General features: G+C 46.6%; 1 protein-coding gene across 1 annotated transcript in view; it reads left to right on the top strand.

The window, feature by feature from the left end:
• KIZ (kizuna centrosomal protein) overlaps positions 1 to 25,452 on the top strand; it is a 50,466-nt gene that overhangs the window by 10,686 nt on the left and 14,328 nt on the right. Inside the window, exons 4-11 of the mRNA XM_082307062.1 lie at positions 811 to 903; positions 5,264 to 5,639; positions 8,261 to 8,510; positions 12,491 to 12,625; positions 13,772 to 13,936; positions 15,245 to 15,395; positions 18,929 to 19,088; positions 20,102 to 20,167. Coding sequence (XP_082163188.1) covers positions 811 to 903; positions 5,264 to 5,639; positions 8,261 to 8,510; positions 12,491 to 12,625; positions 13,772 to 13,936; positions 15,245 to 15,395; positions 18,929 to 19,088; positions 20,102 to 20,167 — 1,396 coding nt within the window. The remainder of the gene's footprint in view (positions 1 to 810; positions 904 to 5,263; positions 5,640 to 8,260; positions 8,511 to 12,490; positions 12,626 to 13,771; positions 13,937 to 15,244; positions 15,396 to 18,928; positions 19,089 to 20,101; positions 20,168 to 25,452) is intronic.

The raw sequence follows: 25,452 nt of genomic DNA on the forward strand, positions 1-25,452 counted from the left end.
TTATGAACAGCTTCCATTACCTGGGAAATAGCAGACTTGCTGACTGCACCACTGGAGTGAAGTGCAGAGCTGGTTAAGTTAATTGTTTTAAAGATTTATTTTCATGCATATTACCTGATGCAGAATAGGTACTGAAGTGCTTTCATTCAGGGCCGATGTAACTTGTTATTGGGGTTTACAATTACTAACAAACAGGATTAATTATAGGTGCCGCATGTGCTTGGCTTTTAAGCAGTAGTCCTACTATGAATGCATTACATTTGGTCAATTAAACAATGTAGTGGAGGTGAAGGCGGTTTCTGCGGTTGTTTGTTAGCAACACTACAGCAAGTTGCCTTTCATGCTGGGTTGCTCTTTATAACATCTGCCATATATTTTTCCTTATAATAGCTCGGTGAGTTGTAAGATGATGTATGTAAAACAAAAACGAATTCTAAAGCTCATCTCATCCGAAAGCAGCAGAGTCATTGTCTGGATACAGCAGAAATAATTTGGCGTTACAGATACTAGTTGGGATGAAATAAATTTGAGTCAACAAGTTATTACTGTTTTGTAGGATTCTAAATTACGCGAATGAATAAATGCGTATTAAAAACCTGCAGAAGATTGTGTACGGGCTGCGTCATTTGTTCAGGGGAGCGGAAAAATTAGGAGAAAATGGGATCTCCGGCTTTTTAAATACAGTCCAAGTAAAATATGCTGCTAGGACGTTACGTTTAAAAGTGCGCAATTTGCAAAGTAATATTTGTTGATTTGTGGCGGGGCTTTTTTTGGCCCTCAATTTTATGTAATGGATTTGTTCACGTTTAGGCATGGTATGGAAGAGAAATTAAAAGCGCGTTATCACTCCAGGAGGGTAACCCGTCAGCAGAAGGTGACAAGGAGGAAGAATCCAGCGAGCAGGTAATGCGGGGGAAGCGGGGGGAAGGCGGGTTATTACGCTGATGCGCTCTCCTCCGGGCTGCTGCGGGAGGAGGCAGGCATTGCTACGCGGCCTTCGGGTCGGGATTTTTGCTGTGGCATTTGTAGTGTGAAATATTGTTTAGTGCCCGAGTGAAGTAGGCTAACCTGGGTAAAAAGTGCAATTATTTCAACCGAAGAACTAGAATTAAAAAGGGGGAGAACTCTTAACTGTTTCTATTCATCTTCATGTCGGTTTTGAGAATTCCTATGCTGAATAGTGTGAAAATGGTCTTGACCGAGGAGGAAATATTCTTAATGAATGATAGTTTTAAAACTGCAGCAGTTGATTCACATGGTGTATTTATAATTTTGTGCGTTTTGACCTTTTCTCAGAAGAAGCAAAAAGAGATTGCATATCTAAGTAACAGACAAAAAGACTGACAAGGAATACTTAAATATATTCTGCTATATATCTGCAGTAATGCAGGCTTCTAATCCCTCCTCCTATCTCCATATAAATGATACAGTTCAAGACCATAGCTGTTTTCTTCACTAAAAGCGGTAAAGCTCTTTTAGATGAAATGTCTAAAAACATCTTGTAATAACTTGGAGCATGCTGGCAAGAGTAGTCACTTGTGACTATGTGTGAAACCCCCTCAGCTAGTCGATATTGTAATAAGCGAAAATGGTAGCATCACTCCATTATTCAGAAAAGCCAACAGCATGCTTGTCCCTTAGGCTACAGCATTCATTAAGAAAAGCTTACTGGGCTGAAAGCTGGAAACAGATGATAACGGGATATGATTTTCATATTTAATGCATTCCTTGGAAGAGTATGTGTGCTGCAGATTGATAGAAGAATCAACTGCTACTTTACTAAAAGACTTTCTAGTTTGCCCTATAGCTACCGATGGAATCATTCAGCCAAGAAATTAACTTTTTCTCCTTTTACCTGCTTTATATATCTGCTAAGCAGGCTGCCTGGCTGCCAGTGAATGTTATTATGCAGTTAAATGTTTGGTGTTTAAGACTCTTATCAGAAAAGAAACAGAGGCCACACTATTTTGTTTTTATAGTAGGAGGAAGGTTTTCGGTTTTCTTTCTTCAGTGCATTAGCAGTCGTTAATCTGAGTTTATAGGAAGTTTTCCCCATAGATTAAAAAGTTAAAAACCTTGAATTTAGAGCATTCTTTAAACTGTAATATACAAAGCAATGAACCCGAGCAACCTTGACCTATATAAGCAGGCCTCCAGCAGTTTGCGAATTATGTGTTTAATTCAGATGTACGTGAAACGGTGAGTTTATTTTTGAATGCTGGATTCTTCAATTAAAAGCAGTCGGTGTTGGAGATGTGATTTCTAACCTATGGAAAACTGTACATAAATACTAGAACAGCAAAGGCTTATGGCGTGCCTTAGATTTTTAAAAACTGCTAGCAGGTTTTGGACGGTACGAGAACTCGGTGCGTGCCCAAATATGTCACTTTATGTTGAATTGCAGTTAATAGCTTGATTGTGGACTTTTTCATCCCCGTCCCCTTCTTTCTCCTTCTCATCTCCCTCCTTAAATGCAAAGGTAACTTCAACTAAATTGTGCATCCTTTTGCCTTGCCTATGTGCTGTGTCTCAGATCTCACTCTGTAACTCCATTTTTTTTTTTTATTGATTGTGCCCATTTCCCACCACCATCACCTCGCTTAAAATCTGCTTATCTTTGTGTCCAAAATACAAGAGTTCGTTCTTGGCGATGTGGCACCGAGTCAGTCGTAGCGAGTACGTGCGGTTAGCAGGTGGTATATCCAGGGTGCAAATCATCACAGCTTGGAACTGGTTTTATTTACCAGCACTAGTTATCGTAATGGCTAGTCAGGATGCCAGTGATCGTGTGATAACCTTGTCAGCGATGCCTCTTGGAGACCAAGAGGGACAGTCACAGAACCCATCTTCTAGGGATGCTCAGTATCCCAGTGCCCCTAAAACACCGCTGTGAATATCTGGTACTTCTCTGAGCCATGGGATACGCACCCTTTTGGACTCCCAATTTTTATGGGAGTCCTTAAGCTCAGAAATCATACACCCAAACAGTGTTTGTCTAGAAAACCATGATTCTCCATGGAGAGGACTTGAGCACCAGTCTTTTGAAGCCCAGTGTAACGGCGATCCGATGTTCCAAGTTGGAGGAGAGGTCCCGTGCTGAAGAGGTCCTTCTCGGCTGGCAGAGCTGTATCCCCTGGTCTTCTGAAACCTTTGTGCAATGAAGTCTGCCTTCTTCAGCTTCGAAGCACTTCCTTGAAGTCTTTTGAAGATTTTGGACTTGCGCATCTTGGCACTGCCCTCTCTGTTGGACAGCGGGCACAGGGCACCCCCCAGGAACGCCGGTGGGTGGCGGGGCATCCCTCCCTGAGAAAGGGGGTGTCACCAGGTGATGGTCTGGGCCCTTTTGTAAGTTGTAATGGAAGGGATTTCTTTCTTATCTTTGTTCCCTTCAAAGCGCTTTAATGATAATAAAAAAAAATTGTATTTTTTACTGGAGGAAGAAGTGGGGAGCCTGCCCTCCACCACCAAAACAAGGATTGTAAGTGTGCTTTGTGCAGAGACTTCATTTAACTCCCAGCTAGAGTGACATGAAGTTCAGTAATTTTGTTGACCGTTTTACATAAATCATTACACATTTTTACTGTTTTGGTGGCAAAAACAGTACCTAGAGCAATGTTATCTGTCATGCTTTTGCTTTGGGAATGCAAAGGTGGTGAAGAGATTATTTTTGGTCTGCAATCAGAGAGGAGCTTGTTAGAGATGTGCGTCTGCTGTGACTGTGCCAAGCACTTGTACCTGTTTGAATTGCATTTGTTTTGGAACACTACATCCAGGAGCTGCTAAATCCATAAAGTACTTGCTAGATGCATTTTAAAGCAGCAAATCCAAGACCCGAAAAGTAATTAGGAGGAACCAGAGAGCAGCGGTGATGGAATAAGCTGTGAACTTAATCTGAGTAGCAAACCTTTACTCCTTCTTAAAATAACTTCATGGCTTTTTTGTTCTGTTTCTTGTTATGTGGAATTTGAGCTTTTTTAATGAAACTTGGGCACAGACGAGACAAGATGCCTTTGTTTCCTTTAAGCTGGGCTTGGCAGCTGACTTTGTATGGAGGGAAGAGGTCAGGCAATGAAAGAGAGAGAGGTGTGGAGGTGACTGTAAATTGTCCTGCTGCGACTTGGGCCTGAAAAGCAAGCCCTGCGTAGTATGAACAATGGTATTACGATAGCTAATTTTGGCTTTGCATAAACTGGCGGTGACCTTTCAGTAGTCGTGGTGGCAGTAGCCACTCCTCCTAAATTGTTCTGATTGAGTGGGTTTGCAAAGAAAATAGGCAAGTATTAAAACACTGGGATTTAGAAGCAGAGCGGTTATACTGTTGGAACTATTTTTATGCAAGTTCAACAGTTCTTGGAGGAAAGTGCTCTTTAAAATGTTTCTGCTCGGTGCCCAAAGTTGCCTTGTGGAAAATGCGATTTCATCTCCGTGGTGTTAGCTGAGTAGTCGTTCTCCTCTGTGGGGCGATTTAGCAGGCAGGAAAGAGCAGAAGGAAGACAAGGAATACAGTGATTTCTGCCTCATTCTTACTTGCTTTGACATGCTGTGAGCAAAGCTGGACATATAGCCAAGCGAGCGATGGCAGATGTACGTTTCGGACTCTCTGGGGACCCGTCCTCGTCCCGTTGCCTCCTGGAGAAGCCACGAGAAGAGCGGCAGGAGGAGGCTGCTCCGAGCAGCTGCTGCGGGTGGCTTCCGAAGGGCCAGCCGTGCCACGGACACGCAGCGGGGCCCTAATGATCAGGTCTTGGCTTCGGGACGCTGCGGCACCTAAGCCGCGGGCTACCAGCGGCTGTGCAAAGTCGTGCACAAGTAGAGCACAAGGGTTCCACGCCAGTCAGTGGCTTCAGGGTGTTTTCAGTGACTTCGGTGGGTAGATCTAAATGTCGCGCTTTGGTCCAAGGTCTTAAAAGCCTTTGCAGGGATCTAATCTTAAAAGTTGACCTGTTTGTAAAAACCAGTTACTGTTCAGATTAGTTTGAGTCCCTCGTGTATTTCGGTCCCTTTTAGTGGGGCTGGGGGTGCAGCGCGCTTTTGCCACCAGTTATTTTGGCTCACGGAGCTTCAGTTGAGGTCCGGGCCCTCGTTTTCACACTAGGATGCAAGAAATGCGTGCCAAGTGTTTGTGTAATAATAATACTATACAAAATACTTGGATTCTGTGACACTTTTCTCTCCAGAAACCAAAATGCGATCCTCTAGAAGCTCCATTTGCAATGCATTGCCTGTTTGTTTCCTTAAGCCATCTCCCACCTGTGTTTTTCAGATGCCGTGGGTTGGAAGACAGGCAGGAATTAGCACCGGGGCAGCCGTGCCAAGAGGACTGTATCATCCAGCAACAGCCTTTATGGGTCACCACACATCACCCATCTCGGCTGCCGGAGGTTTGGGCGTGCAGCAGAAACCTCCCCAGCCCACAGAGAGACGCTTGGCGCCCGACCCACCTTCGTGCTCTCCGTCACTTGAAGGACTTGGTCCAGAGAGCAGAAGCGCTGATTTAGAGAGTGATGCATCAGTGGAGGGAGCAGCGAGACGCGGGGACCTGGCAGCCAGTGAGGAAGGCTCCGAGCAGCTCATCTCCTCAGCATCTGATCCCGAACCAGCCGCCCCCGAGGAGGAACGGCCGCAGGGAAGCGTCCCAGGTACGGTGGGGCACGTGCCTGTCTGCCGCTGCCCGGCGCTGGGGCGCGCTCATCCCACCCGCAGCGATGCCCACGGCTGCTGGTTTCCCCTGTGTGTGTTGCACTCTGGTTGAAGCATGGCAGCACTCTTTTTTTTTTTTTTTCCCCCCCCCCTTTATTCTCTTTTTTCTTTTTTTTTTCTTTTGACTCCGTTTTGTCCCTGGCCGCTCATCTGGACAGGCAAGGGCTTGCTGGGGGCCGAGTCTGTTCACGTTCGCTATTAGCAAGTGAAGATTTCTTCACTGCTGTGCCCATGGTTGTCTTGAAGTAGTTTGAGCCTCATCTTAAGAGGTTTAATGTGAACCTGCTTCGCTGGCAGTGTCACTTCTGTTTCGGGTTGATTTCCTTCTCCCTTGGATGCTTGTGCACAGTAGTTCATCCGTTTCTGAAAACGGGCTTTGGCAATGTAGACTGAGGATCGGTGTGTCCCCATACGTGGCTGGATGAACTCCTACGTGGTGGAGGTGCTCTGCCTCCTTCCCAGCTTCCCTGAGGCAGGCGGTGCAGGCCTCCCAGCCGAGATGCTCGTGCTCTGGGACAAGACGCACTTCCCTCGAAGGCTGTGTCCCAGCTTCCCAGCCTCTTTCTTTCTTTTCCTTTTTTCCCTCTATCTTGGCAAAATGTGTTCTCTCCCGTTTTACTGGCTTGGTTACTTACTTTGAAGTAAGCTAATGGATGTGGTTTTGAAGTCGCAGTGACAAAGATTTGTCGCTAAGTAACAGTTTATTCCTTTTTTAAGACCTTGCAGAAATACTCTCCCCTGCCTTGCCGGTTAACATAGCAATTTTCAACTTAAGCTAGTTTTCCAAGCCCCATAACAATTGCTAAGATGGAGCTATTTATAATGGAAACTGGTGGCAACCCTAATGATGCAGGGACTCCTGCTCCCCTGTAATGATCGTGGTTTTCTTTATAGAGGAAAGCTGGCATCCCCATCAGATGATCTTCTGTGCTACTTCTTGGGGTTTTTCTGGCATCCTCTCTTGAGGTTTTTTTTCCATTCCTTTTTCTTTCTCTAAGGAATTTATTTGCCTCTCATTTTCTCTCATCTGATGCATTTGCTGCTTTTCCATTTTAATGAAAGCCTGTCCTTACTGGCACTGGAAGGAGAGCAGCCCAGCCTGGCTTACGTTAGCCCCGGGTTCTGCCCGTGGCTCCGCAGAGCGCCGGTTCCTCCCCGTGGGGAGCCTGAGGTGGCCAGCATCGTGTCTGGGACAGAAACACCCATTCCATTTCTGGAATGCGGTATCTCTGCCTTCAGAGGAACTGTACAGTTGGGTCTAAATCAAAATGAGCTTTTTGTCAAACGGCGCGGTAATCGCCTCAGACCGCCCGGCGGGCTTTTTTTGCCCGTCTGCTGCCAAACGCGTGTTGCGAAGCGAGCAGGCTAACGCGGTCCAGGCTTGAATGTGTGGAGGGGACCGCCTTGTTCCAGCTCTCCTACGCTTGACCCTCCACGCTGCAAATGATGGCAGCTGATGAAGACGCTTGGATGTGCCGTACCTGGAGCGAGCGTGCGCTGCCTGCTCTGCTGCCTGCTCTGCTGCCTGCTCTGCTGCCTGCTCTGCTGCCTGCTCTGCTGCCTGCTCTGCTGCCTGCTCTGCTGCCCAGCAGTGGCAGCACAGAACATCGGAAGTAACAGATCCCGTTTTCCCCCAGGTTAACGAAGCAAGAAAATGGTCCCTTTCTCCCCACGCCCCCAAACCGGAGAAAAAAAAACCTCCATGCCTCTCCATCCTCATTTCCCAGCGAGGGCAGCAGTGACATTTCTGTTGCACATAGCTGCTCAACAAATTTGGAAACAAGGCTAAGAGAGCCCCTCCTGGCACCAGCTACTGTTTGGCATAAACCTTAAGTGATTTGGTTCCAGTGAAACTCCGTGACCAAGATGAGCAGAAATGCTGGTGCTGTAGTGTGAGCAGGTGGACAAATGCTGGTTAATTTAAACCTGTGGTGAATTTTATGGAAAACTGGAAATTTCTGTAGCAATACTGATTTGTTACAGCACTAGCTGGTCCATTAACTTTTGGCGTTCTATAAAAAGATAAGTAGCGTGTATCTGTTGTCTTAGAAGCATGATTCAGCCCCATACTCTTGTCTTTTAGAGAAGGCAATTAACGTGCAGAGTTTAAAAGCCTCCAGGCATGTATTTCTTCTGCAAGGTTTAAAAAAAAAGTGTACAACAGTAGCCTCTTCAGGTGCGCTTTTTCCCCCCAAGAAAAGCTTTTTCCAGCTTTTCTGTTTCATCGTTCGTCTGGAGATGATTTAGTGAAGCAGCCGTCTTCATGCCGGCGATGGTTTTTGAGGAGTGCTGAGCATCTCCCACCCGCTGGGAGCTGCAAACCCAAAAGGCTGAGCCCGGAGCCTCCCCGCGCTCCCCCTTGCGAGAGGAGCGCGGAAGGACACGGCCGTGGGCAGGGGAACCCACAGCCAAGGGAGAGCAGAGGGATGCTCCCTCGCATCTTAAGTGAGAGAGGTGAACAAACAGCGTAGGTAATCTTAGTTTAATTCCCTACGCTACGATGTACTCCTTGGTCCTGCTAATGTTTGGGACTAATTCTTTTTTTTTTTTCTTTTGACAGGACCAAAGCCTCGCCTGAGTAACCGGTGGACTTGTAAGGAGGTGAGCTGGGAGAGCAGTGCTGAGCTCCCAGTCCCCGCGGGCGCCGAGGAGGTGATGCCGAGCACTCCCGGCGTGCCGCGGGGAGCGGCCTCGCCAGCAGACGGCTGGGAGCCCGGCAGGGATGCCCACACTGCGGAGGGCTCCCCGCTGCGGCCACCAAACCCTCCCGCGGCGCAGGAGGAGCCCTCGGTCAGCGCAGCACCAGATGGGTATGGCCTTACGTATTTTTTCTCTGCCGGTACTCGCTCGTTAGCGTGTGCTGTTTTCACAGCTTGCCTGATGCGTGGCACTAAAGCTTGCACACGGATGGGCAGACTTCTTACCTGTTGGTTTAGTGTCTCGCTACCTCTGTCCTAGTGGTTAAATGGCTTCAGGCAACTTGTTCAGGTCAGACTTGGACAAGTTAGTGTGTTTGTTGTTAAAATGCAATGGATGTTCTTTAAACGTACACAAATCTTACTTCCACAAGTTTAGTAATTTATAAGTACTATTATATAAACAGCATATTTTGTGTGGATTAAAATTTCCAGTTGGTTAAATTTCTTGAGCATTCCATTTGGAAATAGCAGAGAGAGAACAAGAGAAAGAACGAGGAAAGTGCGACACAGATGCATGGCTTGTCCGCTGCTACCGTGTGAAAGCGGTGGGGTTTTATTGCCAGCAACTGCGGTACCAGACTATCAGCTGTAATACCAATCGCAGCCTTTCTCCTGCCCGCTCTCCCTTAGCAGCACGCTTCTCTTTCCTTGTCCTTCGTACCCTCAACACCCTTCTTCCTCACCAGCGTTTTCCTGCCCCCAGTCACAACACAAACATTGCCGAAAGCCTTTTCTGCAGGCGGGTGCTGCTCCCCTGGGGTCTCCCTGCCTTGTGCGGGCACTGTTCCCATGCAAAATGCTCCTAGCTGGAGCAGTTAACGAAATACTAGGTACGAGGTGGTTAGGTGGTGGCTGTATGTTGGGGAGAGCCCACGTATGCAAGAAACCAGCATTTTTACCCCTGGAGAACGAGGAGTACTCTTGCTGGTTGGTTTTTGTTTTGGTTTTATTTTCCTTTTTGGTTGTTTGCAGCTTTTTTTAACGTGCTTAACGCATCTATTCTTCCTACGTTCATGGTCGTGTCGTCTTAGGTACTGATTTCAACATTACTTTGTATTTTAATAGACAACAGTTGAGCAGAAACTAGTGGCCATCAATATACACTTGTGTAACTTTATCATTTCACATCTGCATCAGACTGTTGCTTGCTATGGAAACATCATCTAATTTACATCTAAATAGCTTTTACCCAGGTTTTTTTTTTGTATAACACCTGTTAATCATAACACTTTGTAGGGAAGTTGCATAGAACGCCTGCCTTTGCTAGAGAAGTCATAGCTGAGCGATGGTAATTTAACCTTTTGTTCTCTCCCTGTCGATGCTAGTGATGCCTCGCTGTTCATAAACTGATGAAAATACTGTGCAATGCTCTTGAAGCCCAGCTAAATTATAGGAAAGGTTTCACTGCTCGCATTATCTCCGGAGCACGACTGAAACCACAGCGTGGAGGCTTCCTCTCGCATTATGCCAAGCTGAATACCTCCGTTTCTCAAGGCCATGGAAGTGCGATCGCCACTGTTGGCTGTTTCCGCAGAAAAGATACAAGTTTTAATTTGCTTTACCTGAAAATTAAAAGGTAGATGAAATTTCAAAAACGGCAGCCACGGAAGGTCTTGTGGAGGTTTGAGCAGCCTTTGCCACTGCTGCGCTTACAACCAGGTGGGCTTTCCGAGTCCGTCTTTCCAATGCACGTGAAATGCAGCGTGCCCGCTCGAGTCTTGCAAAATAATTCACAAGCTGAAGATCTTGGGGAAAAGCGCCCAAGCAATTAGTACATGAATTTCAGTTATATAAATTACACAAACAATGAGTATGCAACTTTTTCTGGTCTGAATGCCACAGGTTCACGGAATAAATAATATCACAGGTCTTGCGATGTCCCTTCAGTCCATGTGTTTTTCTCTTACGAAATTCCTATGCTGGCTGGAGAAATATGCAGAAATTTTGCAAAGCTACTTATATTTGTTGGCCTAAATTAAAATACCTGTAGCTTGGACTTTCCCAGTGCAGCGGTGGCGTGGCTGTGGCATCCGAACAAAGTACCATTCCTCGCCTCTCGTCTTTGGGCCATTCGTACGCTTTTGGTGTCTTATTTGAAGTTAGTGCGAGTGATGGAGGGGAAAGGAGCTCTCGTGTGCAGGGATCATAGCTCACCCAAAAGGCAAAACAAAATCCGTGTTGCGTGTCAGGAAGCCACAAGTTTGTATTTTTGGAGAAAACGCCTTTCCTACCTTACTGCAGAAATACCATGGACTTTTTTTTTATTAAGTTTTGGGTTTTTTCCCTGCAGTAAACGTTTGCAGGTCATATTTAACCTCTGGGTGAGTTCAGCCTAATTTCAAACTGCCTTTTCCAGCTAGAGGAATGGTTATCATGATAACATTATCAGGCTATTAACCAAAGAAAGGTGATGTTGCTATGAAAGGTTATTTAGCGTAAGCTTTGTGCCTTGGTCGCAGTTTGGTGGGGTGCTGTCGTTTTGCTACCTTATTTTCTAAAAATCATCCTTTTTAATAACTAAATGCCGTGGTTCGGGGCACTGCTGGGTGGGCGTGTGGATCAGAGGTGGTGCACGCACCCCTTCAGGCTCGTCCCGCCAGCTCAGACCCGTGCACGAGCCTGGTCCGTGTATTTTCCGTTCGGGTCCGCAGCCCGGGAGCCCGCATTGAGCGGGGGCTTGCCCGGCTTGTTCCAGAGGCGCTGGAAAGGCGCCCGATTTCCCCTCCCGCCAGGTGAAGCCACCCGATAGCTCCGGTCCTTGGCTGCTTGGTGCCGGTCTGAGCTGCTGAACCGGAGGTGAAAGGCTCCGTATCCTCTTACCATTCCTTACAGCACCCGGCCTTTTCAAGGGCTTAAACCCGGGGAGCAGGAGGGGGGAGAGGGTCTCGGAGAATTAGCGCGGAGAAAGATGATGACTATTTTAAGGCCTGTGCTGAGGGGGTGGAAAAAGGCAGAGCTTATGCCTGTGCTGCTTCAGCTGCATTGAAGAGGACTTAGCACAGATGGATTGTGCATTACAAAATGTAACACATAATTCAAGCTGTCAGCTTAATCAGACTGTTTCCAGGAAGCAACCTGTAAAAGAGAAGGACCTCTTGTTTGCTGACCTCTGATCCGTAGCCTGCTGCAGATTGTCATACATTTTGTTTTTCTTTATGTTGGTGTCCCTTCCTTCCCCTTCCCTTTTTATTATTGTATCCCTCTCGAGTGGCACCCTGGAAGGACCACCCAGCGGGAGGAAAACAATGGGAAACGAGCCGGCCGCTAAAATACAGGGTTTGTAAGACTGGGGGAAAAGAAAAAGTACTGTTTAACTGCATATGTGATCTCCCTGGTATTGTTTTGCTTATTAAATGTCTAGGAAACTCGACTAAATGCATGGCAGCTCCCACTTAATTGTTCACTGTTGCCCAACAGTCCGATGGAAAACACAACTTTCAGTGTAGCTTAACATGATCGCAGAAATGATGCGAGTTTTCGTGCACAGAGCTTTTCACTTGAGGGAGTGCAAACCAAGGTTAACCGTATAAATGTCAGCTTCTACATATGGGGGGGGAAAAAAAAAATATCTTTATTTTGCCGGTGGGGCTCTGCGGGCGCAGGCCCAGCTGGGGCATTGCTGGGGGAGACCTGGCCTGGAAAGTCCCCAACAAAGCCGGCAGCCGGCCGGGACCTGAATAGCCATTTACACCTCTGTTCAAGGATTAGCCTGCTGTATTGTTTCAATGTTTTAAGTCCTGATTTGCATCATTATAGAGGTGCAGCTTCATCAAAACCCCTCTGAGTCCCAGCTATGTCCCCGTACCTGTAGGTGGTCACCAGATTTATTCCGATTGTGGAGGTGAAGGAATTAAACTACTGAGGGCAGGGTAATTTCAATGCAGCATCTCAGGCCTTGGCTGATCTTTGGATGGTTTGTTTGCTCGTGTGCTTTTTTTCTTTCCACGGAGCTCAAGCAATGTGGCTTTTGCTGTTTGCTTTGAAAAGCTAAAATGAGGGTGTTTGTTTTTCCAACTGGTGTGATGGGAATGCGTTTAAAATACCTGTCGCAGCTCAGGTCCCCTGAAGCCCTGTTTGCTCTCCGTCCGCAGGCACCGCGGGACGCTGGCGGGACTCTCCCGTGCGCTGCAGGTGATAGAAGACGTGGCGGTGAGGACGAGCCCCCAGCACCGGGCGCTGTACCAGGGCGCGCACGCGGGGACGATGGGGACGGCGGAGCTGCTCAGGTTAATGCCGCTTCCCTGCGAGCTGCCTCTCCTCTCCGCTGCCCTCGCAGAGCGGGCAGCAACCGGGGAGGAGGGCAGTGCTGCCTACGCCTTAACCCCATCCCCTCGTTCTTGTTTGCTCGCTGCCGTACATCCAGCGTAATGCTTGTAATAATTTTGTTGTTGATTGCTTACACGCTTCTAATTGAATTCAGGTGAGCAATGGCGAGAGGCTGTTACCGAGCAGCTTTGCAGGAGCCTGTTGAGATTTGAGCCGGGGTCCTCGCTCTTGCGGTGACAAATGGCCAGCGCAAAGAGCAAGCGGGCTCCTGCAAACAAACGTTGCTAGTCGCTAAGAGGCCTCCCTGCCCTTCCACCATTTTAATGTCATCGGAGAGCTGAAATATGGCACTTAGAAGCACATACGCAAATTACTCCAACAAATACTCTTTCCTAAACATAGCACTTTTTGCAGCCTTGCTCCACAGATCCCTTAGGTGAAGTAAATACTTATTTCCAAGAATGAGAGCATCCCCTTAGCTAGTAATACTAACATGATTTACTGAGGTAGACAACAATAACCAGAAAAATAACTTCTTCTTTGAGGTAAAAGAGCAAAGAGAATCACCAAAACCCATGTGTTAACAAAACCAGGGCAGAGAGCCCTTGCTGTCCCTCCGCAGCATGGGCTCTTAATTACAAGAACCGGGAATGGCTTTGTCATTTTATTTAAAACTATATGTCAGCCTCCACGTACTAGGATTCTCGTAAGCACCTGATGGTTAGAGGAGGAAGGCTGCCAAACCGACCTGGCCCCTCCAGCCTGCCGCTGGAGATGGGTTCCTGCGACACAACCGCTTTGGCCACGGCACAGCCGGGGCTGCCCGCCCAAGAAGCGGTTTCACCGAGCGGACGTGCCCAGGTTCCTCTCTCCCTGTCACAAAGCAAAGGTGTGAGATGAAACCTGGCATTTGGTAAGCGCTGGGTTCGACCTCCCTGTCCTCTTCTGCATCTTTTGCAGAGAGCGTGACGGATGTTTGTCCCTCTGGGCTGTCCCTCCGCCTATCCCATTAGCCAGGAGAGGTGTTACAGATTTTGCTTCTGAACTGATGCTGGCTGTCTGGGCTTTAAATAAACGTTGCGTGTAATACCTGCTTTATTTTGTAGCTTTTGTAATCAGGCCGGCAGTCTGAAAGAAGACGACCTTGAAGCATGCGAAGCAGTTGTCCTTCATCAGCTTCGGGCTTTATTACAGAGCGTGTGGAATGGCTGCCTCCCACCTGAGAAACCACTCGATGCTAAAGGTAGAGCGGTGGATGAAAAGCAAGCCAGGTATCGCAGACACAAAACTTGCGCGTGGGTGTGATTAAAATTCTTCTCTTTCCTCCCCAAGTCTGCTCTGCCTCTCTGGTGCAGAGAAAGCAGACCTGGGGCCAGACCTCCGATCGCACTGGAGAATAAAGACTTCTGAGTGCTGATCTTTACGCATCTTGGCAGCAGCCCTGCGACTCGAAATGAGAACATTAAGCAAATTCATTTATTTTCCTTTTCATTCACTGGTGGTGAATCTTATTCCGCCAGGCAGCACTCGGGCCAGGTCCCCCCATCTCGCCCAGTCCACAGCATCTCCCGCCCCAGGCTGCTCTGGCAGGGAAGCAAACGTATTAACTTCAGAGGTCTCTTAGCCAGTAATTTCTGTGATCTTCAACGCGAGTCTCGGGCACGTAAGGATGGGGAAGGTAATTTTGAGAAGCAAATTATTTTTCTGTGAAGCAGAAGATGCATGTAGCCTTTAAAAACAATAAACTGCAGTTATTCAAAATGGTTTTTTTTCTCTCCTGTGCGTATGCCACAAGGACGAGTGAGAATTGATTTTTTTTTTTTCTTTAGGTCTCTTTAATACAGTAATGAAAACAATTTCCATTCTTTCTTACTTAGCTTCTGTCTAGACCTTCCTCCCTGTTACAGGCTCAGCAACGCTCAAGTGTTAGCGGGATCGGGGCACTTGTGAGCGCTGAAGAATGGTCTATTTAACTATACCTGGTTCTCCTTTCGAGGCCGATATGCCTGCGAGCACTAATACGTTGTTGTATTTCCTGAATGGTTTCTTAGGGACAAACACTCGTGGAGTTAATTGGAATTCGCTCCTCTGTTTGTGAAACTTCATTGGAGCAACTGGAAAAACAAACATCTTTGGCAAACAAGATTGCAGTATTTTTATTTTCTGCGTTAAAAGGACACTTTTGCTCAAAAATAATAAAAAGAATTCTGCGGGGGGAAAAAAAAAAGACAAGTGTGGGGAAGCGGGTGCCCAGCAGAGTGCCTGATGGAGTGAGGTCTGCCCAAGACTAGAAAAGGTCTGATGTCTCCTGACCCCGAGTCTCAGGACGGACCCAGGGGACAGACGTGATGCTGATTGCCCCTGCCTCTCCTCCCCACGTTTGCAAAAGTCACGAGTGACTTCTTACGTTTCCCACTTTGGACATTTTTAAAAGAAAAAGTGGGAATTAGGGTGAAATGTGTGATGGCTTTTCCCGCTGCACGTTGGCCCGCTTGTCCAGACGAATGAGTAGCAGGGCACCTCCATGAGTCTGGTGTACGCGGGGTGTCCCACTAACGGTGCTTGGGTTTGCTTCTCAGGCCAGACCAGCAGTGGGACGTGGACATGCTGCAGACTTGCTTGAGCAACCATGCCTCGTTCTTGAAGAAGCACCAGGTTCAGCTCACGGAAGAGGTGGCGGAGATGTTTGAAAGCCTGCTGGTTTCCAGCAAGAACGTGCAGGACAGCCAGGTTGGCACTTGCATCTAATAATATCTAACTCATTAACACCTAGAGACTAATTTGCCCCGTTAAGGCGAGACGGGCCCTGTGCTGCTAACGCCGTCTGGTGTGTGGGCTTTAAGGGGAATGACGAGCAGTCTGTGTTCATTAATCAGCCTCGGAGATGGTCAGGAGGTGGGTGAGGAGAGAATACGAGTTCCTCAGTTGTCTCAGGGCAAACACGTACAGCGCTTCATCCCGCGAAGCAAACAGTCTCTTTAAGGTCTCCAGGAGGGTGTCTGTTTTTCACCCTTCAAACCAGTTATTTATTTAAACAAGCTCACATGTTTGCTGTGGTGCGAATTTATCACAGGGCTTATATCATCTGTCTTTCTCTGTGGCTTAGTAGCTTTTTATCATGAATGATTTATTTCTTTTTTTTTTTTTTTAAAACAGAGTTATGTTTGGTACACTGAATACGCAGAGCATTTTACAAATAGTAGCGTGCTCGTTTTTTTTTTTTAAAACGTTAACGCAAAAGGTTATAAGCTAACTCCTTCAAAAAGTAAAAAAAAAAAAGTTGGCATTCGGTATACCTGCGAGTGTCACGACCTCTTTTGCTGCAAACGCAGAGCAGGCAGCCCGCGGGCAGGGCAGGCAGGGCCCCGCTCCCCCCGGCCCCGGCTGCGGCCGTGCCAGGAGAGCTGGGACTCCGGCAGCGGGGTGAGGTCCCAGCTGCTTCTGCACCGCCCCCGCGGTGGGAGCGGGGAGGTCTGCCGGGCAGCCCGCCGGCCCGCTGCTCCGCTCCAAAAAATATTGGCAAAAAGATTTTTCCTCTAATTTTTAGCGAGAAATTAAAAAGCCGTTTGAACTGCTTTGCTATATTTGAGTTTTGATAGCATTTGAAACAAATAATGAAGACGTAATACTTCAGTCAGTTCAGTAATAGCCAGGGTAACTTCTTTTTCTGTATGCGGATAAGTAATTTGTATTCCGTCCTTAAAACATTCAGGCAAGTGGAAGAGATGAGCAAAGAATGTATCATTGCGCTGGTGACAGATAAACAAATACCGTACATAAATTCATAATTGCGTGTAAAAACTTTTACAAAGTCAAAGCTCAATAACACAAGCTTTATGGGCGAATATATGCAGTAATAATCTGTTTATTGCTCCATGTTACTGTGGCCCACACATATGCATTTAACATTTATATTACCTGTTAAGTGGATCCAGTCAATTAAATGTAACGCCAGGATGCATCCCCTACTCTGAAACACCTTCTTTCCAAGCAGGTTGCACAGAGAACAGGATCAATATAAATGACACAACGTGCACGCACAGGAACAGTTGCTTTACCATAAATATGTGTATAATGTAGCAGTGAACTCATAAGCGATCTGTACCTAAGGATCTTAAATATTTTATGACTGCAAAGTTTGAATTTTGGGCCCATGTTGATGACTTCTTTCTCTGAGGGCTTAAAGATCTGTCAGTAACGCCACCGGGCGATGGTGCTGTCCAGCCGGGCAGCAGGGTGGAGGTGCGGGAGGGAGCTCTGCGCTCCTGACGGTACAAACAGGGCTGTCGGCTCTGCCAGCTCCATCCCCATCCGCACCTGTGCTCCACGGAGCGTTGCGGGTACCAGCAGCAGGTCCGCCTTCTCCTCCAGTGCCTTCAGCACCTCGCCCCTTCCAGTGGCCCACAGAGTCTGGCTGTCCGCCTGCCTGTCTTCTCCCTGTCTCTTATCACTAAATGACGTCTGTCTTCTATTCTCTTACATCTTACTATCAGTTTTTTCTCTTCTCTCACGGATCTCCCCCATTACCCCTGTTAAGAAGACTGGGTGTTGTTCCTGTGGACATGGGACAGCCACAGGGAGCTGGCGTGGCAGGAACGCCTCTTCTGGGCAGCGGGACAGTCTCTTGGCCGTGGAGGCCGCGGGACCCAGCACCCTTTTCAGCCCAGTTACGCTCCTGTAAGAATAAGACCCGCGTGGCTCCTGCAGCATGTCAGAGGTCTTCACGCCCTGATGGAGACATCGGCCACCCTGGAGTCACCTTGGTCCCTGTGACTCTGCGTGCCGAGCTCTGGTTCTCCTGGTGGGAACCCTCCTTCTGCCTGGAGTAATTCTGGTGTTAGAGTTTACATGGATTGCTTGCGTTTGGCGGTGGTGGTTCGTGCCTATTTGGATGTGAGATGATACCGCAAATAGGTAAACAAAGTACTTCTGGTGTGAGAAATCCACACTGAGATGAACTGCTACATGGCAATTAATTTCTTTCCAGAGTAAAGCTTTCCCAGTCCTGCCTGTAATTTAAGGCATTCTTTACATTAAGAAAATGAGACTTAAAATCCCCCCTTTTTTGGATGAAGTAGCAGCCTGCTCATATTGGTTTTGTATGGAGACTTCCCATATGCAAGTTTAATAGAAAGAAAAAAATTCGGCAAGCTGCTTGCTTAGGACTGAAAAGTTGCCATTCTGGGCTCCTGAATAAATATGGATTAATGAGGAGGGGGCAGGTGCAGGAGAATAAAATTTTTTCATGAGTCCAAAATGTTTTGGCTTGAAGCTGTTCCGTACTCTCAGGTCAGCACATGTAAAATAAGTGACGAAACCTGGATTTCTCTCTGAGATGTTGGTCCTCATTGCTGAAGGCTTATTGCTTTGTGAAACAATTAGATAATTAGAGCAGAAAATCTAGTAGATTTTAAGGACTCAAGTCCATATTTTGTGGTACAAAATAAAACCAAGAGGAACAGCCTACAAGTAAAGGAAAGAGGAAGGATGCCCAAAAAGCCTGTGCTGCTCTTTGTGAAATAATAAACGCAGGCAGGATGACTTCACCTGCTCCCAGGAAGAGCTTTACAAAGCCGCACGCAGGTCGATGGTAACCTAAGAACTGCTTGCTTTATTTTAAGCCTGCTTTTAACTCAGCCATATTTATGATACATTCAGCTCCCTATATAGGTACTGGCTTCCAACTTAATTTTTTGCATCAAAAATACATTTAACTACGGAGGTCTGGGTAGTGCTGCTGCAGAGGGCTGCGTGCCCAGGCTGGAGAGAACTAACTTTGCGAGCGTGCAGGAATAACACGGATTACAATCGGAACAGCCTGGGCAAGCTGTGCGTCGGCTTCTCTGCCTTCGGGTTCATCGGTCTCGGTGGCGTTTGAAGCTGCAGCTATTGCTAACGCCGCGGTTAACTTGCCTTATTGCCGCCTGCCTGAAAGGGAGAGATCTCTGTTCGGTCTGGTGCTGCCGCAGCGTATTTGATGCACCCTTCTGTTTTGCCTACCCTGAGTGGGTGAGGCAGGGAATACCGACAATTTCCAGAAAACCTAGCGATTAAGAGAATAATTCAAAGTTCGTGTTACTTCAAGGCAGAATGCAATTCCTGACCTAGCGCTGGCTTAACTCCGAGGTAATTTAACATCTAACAAAAACACCCTGGAAACAGATTACACCGTGAAGCATAGATTAGCCTAAATGTATGTTGGAAAATGCTCGAGACGAAGGATAATAGGGCTGCAGCTATTTTTATTTTTTTTAATGCTGCAGGCTCTACCGGTGTTGAGAGAGGTCCTTCCAGAAGAGTGTGGGGATAGGTCATCTGTTCAGAGTAATGAATCATCTTACAGCTTGCCATCGATCCCAAACGACGGCGGGGAAATAAAGCAGGCAAAACACGCTCCCCGGCTCGCCGGCGCGGGAGAACAAGGTAACAAGTGCTAAAAGGTCCGGCCGTGCGCTCAAAGTTATTGTCCTTCCCTGTATGTAGGCGTTTTCTATCCAAATGTGCAGGGGACTGTGTTATAGCGAGTGGCAAACTGATGGATATTTGTAATGAACTTTGGGGGATTTTCCTAAACATCTCAGTATCGGTTGTCATTCTTCTTACTTCTTAAAATGACTGATGCCTGTTGTGATGATTTTTTTCTGCAGGAGTAGAAAAGCAAGCCTTGTGGTCGTTACTAAAAGCGGATCTATAGGTGTGCATGTATTTAAAAAATGTCTACTGTTTAGAAACTGTGGGATATATTCGTTGAGTTTTATTATAAAGCCAGACCGCAGAATAAATTTTCAAAACTAAAAGGGTTCATGCTGAGAAAGGTGTGCGGTGCCGTTTCAGAGCCTAGGAGGCGAATGTGTTTGTGAAAACCCAGTTAATTTCTTTAGATAAGGAAGTAATATATTAGTCCGGCATAATAACCAGCACCAGCAACTTGCTCGGTCTGCTCTCGGAGCATCCCTTACATCAAAGTCCAGAAGAGACAGGCAATTAGGTTGCAATGCTCTTTACACAGCAAATGTAAACAAACTGCTTTAGGCCTCCTAAATTCACGCGACTTTTATCCGCGGAGGAGACGGAGACTTTGATTTAAACTAATTTTCCGCGGTCGGTATGATATACGCTGCTGCTGTCGGGCTGCCGGACGAGATCGCAGAGTTACTGTGGGTTGTTTGTTTCCTAAATCCCATTGGGTCTTAAATTATTTAAGACATTTGGTTAGCTTGTCCTTTTCTCTGGAAGCTACAGAGAGGCAGGGTAGCCTTGCATGCGAGGAAAGTTCACAGTAGGCGCCTCTTTTAAGGACGGTAATGGATAGTTTAGATCAATAAACAAGAGATAACAAAAGTGAGAAATTAAAGGGAGTAGGGCTTAAAAGCAAACAAACCAGTCTGATCACTGCGACTTTGAAATGTGTTTCATTATGGTGTGTTCACATCCAGAAGTCACAAGCTGGTGTGAAGATGAGAGCAAGGAAGAAAGCGCGGTCGAAAAGATTCCTATTACAGGTAAAAGTAATGGCTGCATATTAACCTCGAATCCAGTATTCAACTTTATTATATAATCAAAACACGGCATTTTAGTGGCTTGGGTCCACTAATAGTGAGTAAATTCAGCTACTACATACTGAGCACAAAGATTAAACGCAAGATCATAAAGTCCGCGCTTATGTTAACGTAAACTAAGATGGAAAATAACAGCGCCTATTTAATTCCTTGTAATCACGTTGTACATTTAAACCATGTGAATATCCTGTCATTTAGCCTTTCAGGTCCCGCTATCAGTGTTACAAAGGTCAGTCTCCATGGGGAAGATCCAGTAATTATATGGCAAACTACAGATGTTTCCGATTTGATTCTTTTCTTTTCTCGAGTAATTGAATGTGTATCATTAGAATAAGCGCAGGGAAAAACCCCGCTAGCCGGGAAGCCGTGCCTTTGCCTCTGTCACAAAAGCTGCCTGATAACACCAAATTTTTAGCAGGAAGGTTTTATCAAGACGCGTTCAGATCCTCCCGCAGCAGATGTAGGAGGCTTGCTTAGGATCCCCGAGATAGCGCTGCTTTTCGGTCCGGGGGTATCACTGACGCATTAGTATTCAGGGCAGGGCTCTTTGCAATGAGCCTCAATTTGCTTTTGCCTGATTTCGTAAAGTGGTGGGCTGCTTCCTTATAAATTTTGATGTTTGGCTAAATATTTATTTATGCAGGTGTGCACTCCGACAGAAAGGTGCGAGGGCAGCTGCTTATGCAACGCTCGCTGCTGCTTTTCTGCTCTTTTACGGCTTCAAAATAACCTGTCTTTCGGAGAGCAATTCATTTCTCTACAGAGGTTTTCCTCTGCTGCTTTTTGAGCCTAATTTGCAGCTGAAATATAAACTGTGCTTCTTGTATTCCCGAATTATACTGCAGCAATAATATTCCAATGTTAGCCCAATAAAACTTAGATTTTATTTTTTTTCTAGAGAGTAGAATGCTTTCCATTTTCCCGCTTCTTAAAATGTCCCTCAGTCACACGTGGCAATGTATTTTAAAACGAACTGTGTTGATTTTTCAGAGGAATTAAAAGCCACTTAAGTCTTTTTCATGAAACAAAACACATTTCTCCTTTGAAAATTAATCTAAAATTTTGCAAGTCTTGGGATTGGTTTGATTCTGTTTGTAATTTAAGAGGATTCAAATTTGAGGATTGGGGGTTAAGTTCCCTAAACTGCAGAGAGTGCCAGCAAGAACAGCGCCGGGAATGGTGACTCCCTCCAGCTAATGCCATCACCGACGCTAGTTTGTTTTTTTTATGGAGAATGCAGACTTTTGAGTTTGGATCTCGGTAGCTGCCAGTGCTTTTGGGTTGCTTCTCCCCACCCTGAATTTTACGACCTACCAGGACTGGTTTTAGCTATGGTTTTGCGTACAGATTTGTCGGGGAACTCCCTGTTGCAGTTTTTCCTGCCGAGGACCCCGGCGGTCTGTGCGGCTGGTCGCTGTGTTAGACGGCAGCGAGTCAAGCGCCAGGGCGCGGTGGACGTGCCCCCTCCCTCCTTCTCCCGGAGCCGCCTTGCTGAACGGGCGTGCCGAAACTAAGGCTGCCTATTTGTAAAAATGCCGAGAAGCTCTAGCTAGCCTAAACACTGAAACCAGTAACTGCAGTTTAAAATCCGTTCTTTCTGAGTCTGCTTTACGCACTGTTTCGTTGCAGTGTGTTTCCAGTAGCCAGCGGTCGCGTTGTCTCTAGGAGTGAGGCTTTTCATATCTCACTTGAAAGCAAAGTTGCTCCTTTCAGATGTGATTCATCTTCAGCCCATGATCTTCTCCGGGCTCCTTGTTCTCCTCTGGCTCCTCGCCCCTCCAGCCTGTCGCTTTCTTCCTTTTTGCTCATCATTATTTGCTGTAGGCTGTGGCCCTGGAGCTCTGAAATCATTCTGTGCCTAAAAGAGAGGTGGCATCTCTGTGCGCTGTCTTTGGGGCTCAGATGACTTGTTTGAGGGTTTGGCTTTGCGGTTTTAGATGAACTGATATTTCATGTCCGTTCTATACGTGATCATTTTGCCGTACAACTTTCTCTAAGCTTTTAAGGGATACAGATTTGGGTTTTTTTCAGTACTTGCTGCATTCCTTAAGGGCTTTAAGTGTTGGTTTGAAACACTGGAAGCCTTGGGGCTTTTGGGTTTTGATGCACTTCGTTGTGGATCGATGGGTGGATGTGCTTCTAAGCAGTCTTCTGTACAAATACTTCTCTAGTTTTGGTTTATTTTTCTTTTACTTCTGTTACAGAAAAAAAGAACCAAAATATTTATTTACTGCAATATTCTCTAAATATTCCAGAAACCTTTGTATTTTCTCTTTAATGCCTGGAGGGGAGGAAGGAGGTGGCGTTGGGATAAAGGGCTTTGGAGGCGTCGCTGGGGTGGTGTTGGATGTCCCTTAGGGACAGCCTGTGGCGGTACCCGAAACCGCTCGCGCAAGGGGCTCCTCTGAGCGCAGGCTGGGCCCGAGCCGCCCGCTGCGCTGTCCCCCGGCAGGACACGAGCGCTTTCCAGACCCGCGGTCGGCCGGGGGCGCGCGTAGCCCGACGATGGTTCCTCTCCTAGAGCCTTGGCCTAAGCTTGTGGAAGGCCATGTTGTGATAATTGACTTTAAAAGGATTATGTTCGGTGTCACGGTCTCACCCAGAGAGAGTTAGCTATTAATAGCAATCTCATTTTATACCGGGTTATATGAGGATAGAGGAGGATATGTGGACCTGCTCTCATTTTCTTCATGGATGCTCTGCTTTTTATCTTGGGAAGACATGTAAAAGAAATGGTTCGGCTTTTTTGCCGTTCCTGAGGTAGGCGAATAATGCGAGATTAAAAAGAAAGGGTAAAATCCATTATTTTTTGTTTTGCTGGATGACTGTTTAAGAGTCTCATTTATGAGTAGGAAACTGCTGATTTTATTGAAGGGGCAGGTTTGTTAAATCTTTAACAAAACCAGATTCTCTCCCTACGGTTCATTGATGTCTTTGATTTAAATAGGCGTTAAAGCTATAAGCATTTGAATAAAAATGGCATTACTTCTCCACTCATCAGGCTTCACTTTCACAACATCTTGAATGTCACCTTCCAGCTACTCTCCAGGTATAAAATCTCTAATGTGGAAATAAGGAGGAAAAACCCTCTTAAGAAAAAAAAATTAGCCCTTCTTTATATATCATGAGGGAACATGAAAGAGCACAAATCCAATCCTGCTTTCCTTTTTAGGTCACCTTTAATGAGCCAATAATCCTGCCAACGCTTTTCCCACGCCCACGCGTCCTTCCCGGTGAGGTCCTCCTTTGAGCTTGAAGTTAAAAGGTTCCCGAGGTTCCACTTGGAGTGCACTAATAAAGGCATTAATAAGTCTACCCGACTTTTCGCTTCATTTGATATCAACCCATTCACAACTGCTGTTATGAAAAAAGTTCATCTGTACGTGATTAATCGCTGCTGCGGTGGTCTGACGGAACTGCCTTGGGACAGCGTAACACTGTACGTTGTGCTTACGTTAGTGTTACGTGCTGCAGTAGGGGCTATTGCACACTGCTCAACTTAAGTTCCTGAAAGACCTCAGAGTCTTTTTATGGTTATGAATTCTGGGTGAAAATTCTTCTTCGGCCTTTAAACAGAGGCAGCAGCTTCTAGAAGTATTCTCACTGGGTGGCTTGCTGCACCGGGATCTCCCGAGTCACTGGTCACCCAAGTGTCTGCTCTTGAGAGGACAGCATCACATGCTGGTATATTATTATGATAAGAGTATTTATCTTTTTTTTTTTTTAATCCCCCCCCCCCCCATTTAAAGGACGGGGGAGATATTTGTTGGTATTTGACCTACTTCTGGATGCTGGTTACTGCGGTGTTCTGCTCAAGTTTTAAATTGGAGATTTTTTCCATCTGTTTGCTCCTCAAAGAGCACATCCTTCTATCAGATTTGCAGGTAGCCTTTATCTTCTCTCTGTATGCAAGTTTTTTACTTACTGCAAGGGAAGTCGGTGCGTGTAAGAGCCCATGTACAGCCAGCACTCTCACCGCTGGTCCCGGGGCAGAGGCGTGCGCGGCGGCTGTTTGCCTGCTGGCAGCGGCACGGCAGCTCACAGCCCACCTTTAATCCCGCGTCGCTCTTTGTAGATTATCAGCAAGCGCAGTAATTAGTGTTAACGTGGTGGAGGAGCTGGTTCAGATTTAAAGTTCCTCTGGGCAGGAACTATTGTTAGTTTTCCATTTTGGTACAGGACCTCGCAGTACGGCAGCCCAGAATGAATTCTTCTGTGGCTGCTTCTGAATGCGGACGCAGTAACTATTGCCAAGGTAACTGTGAAACTACCCAGCTTGCGGGCTCAGCTGATCCTGATGATATTCCTTTCAAGGCATTATTGACTTTGAAGTCTAGTGACAGCTGAAATGCCCAAGCTGTTAACTATTTTATTGTTGATAAAAGTGCACAGGAAAAGCAAAGTTCCTTTTGGCGGAGGCTCTCGCTTGCGAGGAAGATGGCAGATACGTGTCTGGGTTGAGTCTGCAAAAGCACTGGGGTCTTTTGCCCTCCAACTGCCTCTGTTTTGCATATGGGATTATTGACTGTTATTGGAAGTAATGGATGATAGCTCTTTATAGCTTTTGAGTGGCAAACAGAGTGCTCTCCTTCCTCTGCCGGTAGAGCCACACCTACTACGCTACTTCTACGGCTTGCTTATGTGCTGTGTCGCTTAGGTCGAAGATTTCAGTTTTGCTTACAAACTGTACGGGCTACACATGAACACGGTGGTCTTTCTGTTCTCCCAGTCCGCGTTTTAAAAACCAGCAACCTTGTGAATTACCTGTCCCATTTCCAGGCAGGCAGAGTCAAGCGCTTGGAGACTGTTCGCAGAAGGACCGTTTGGTGCCTGCAGCCGACTTCTCCGTCGGGGGACTCTAGCTGCAGTGGAGGGCTGTAGTGCTGGTTTTGATGTCTGAAAGTGTGGGCTTCTTCCTCTGTGAGAGAGGTAATACAATTAGCAAGATAGAAATGTTGCAAGTACGAGGGCAAGAGCTTTCTTATCTCAGAAAATTGCATCACACCCCTTTCTTAGCCGCTGAGATGTTTGGCTCTAAATTGCTGGGTGCTGCAACCTAGGCCAAAGGGGGAACGCGTGGCAAAAAATACCTTCTTTTCAGTTCTGTGCTGGTACGGTACGTTCTGGGTTAAAGATCACTTTAACTGGCAGAACAAAATAATAGTGGTTCATTATGCAACGACGGCGTTTTTTCCCTGGAATTGTTGGCTAATGAACCCATTTTTTTC

The sequence above is a fragment of the Platalea leucorodia genome, assembly GCF_965183815.1.
Source record: "Platalea leucorodia genome assembly, chromosome: 3".
Classification (NCBI taxonomy): domain Eukaryota; kingdom Metazoa; phylum Chordata; class Aves; order Pelecaniformes; family Threskiornithidae; genus Platalea; species Platalea leucorodia.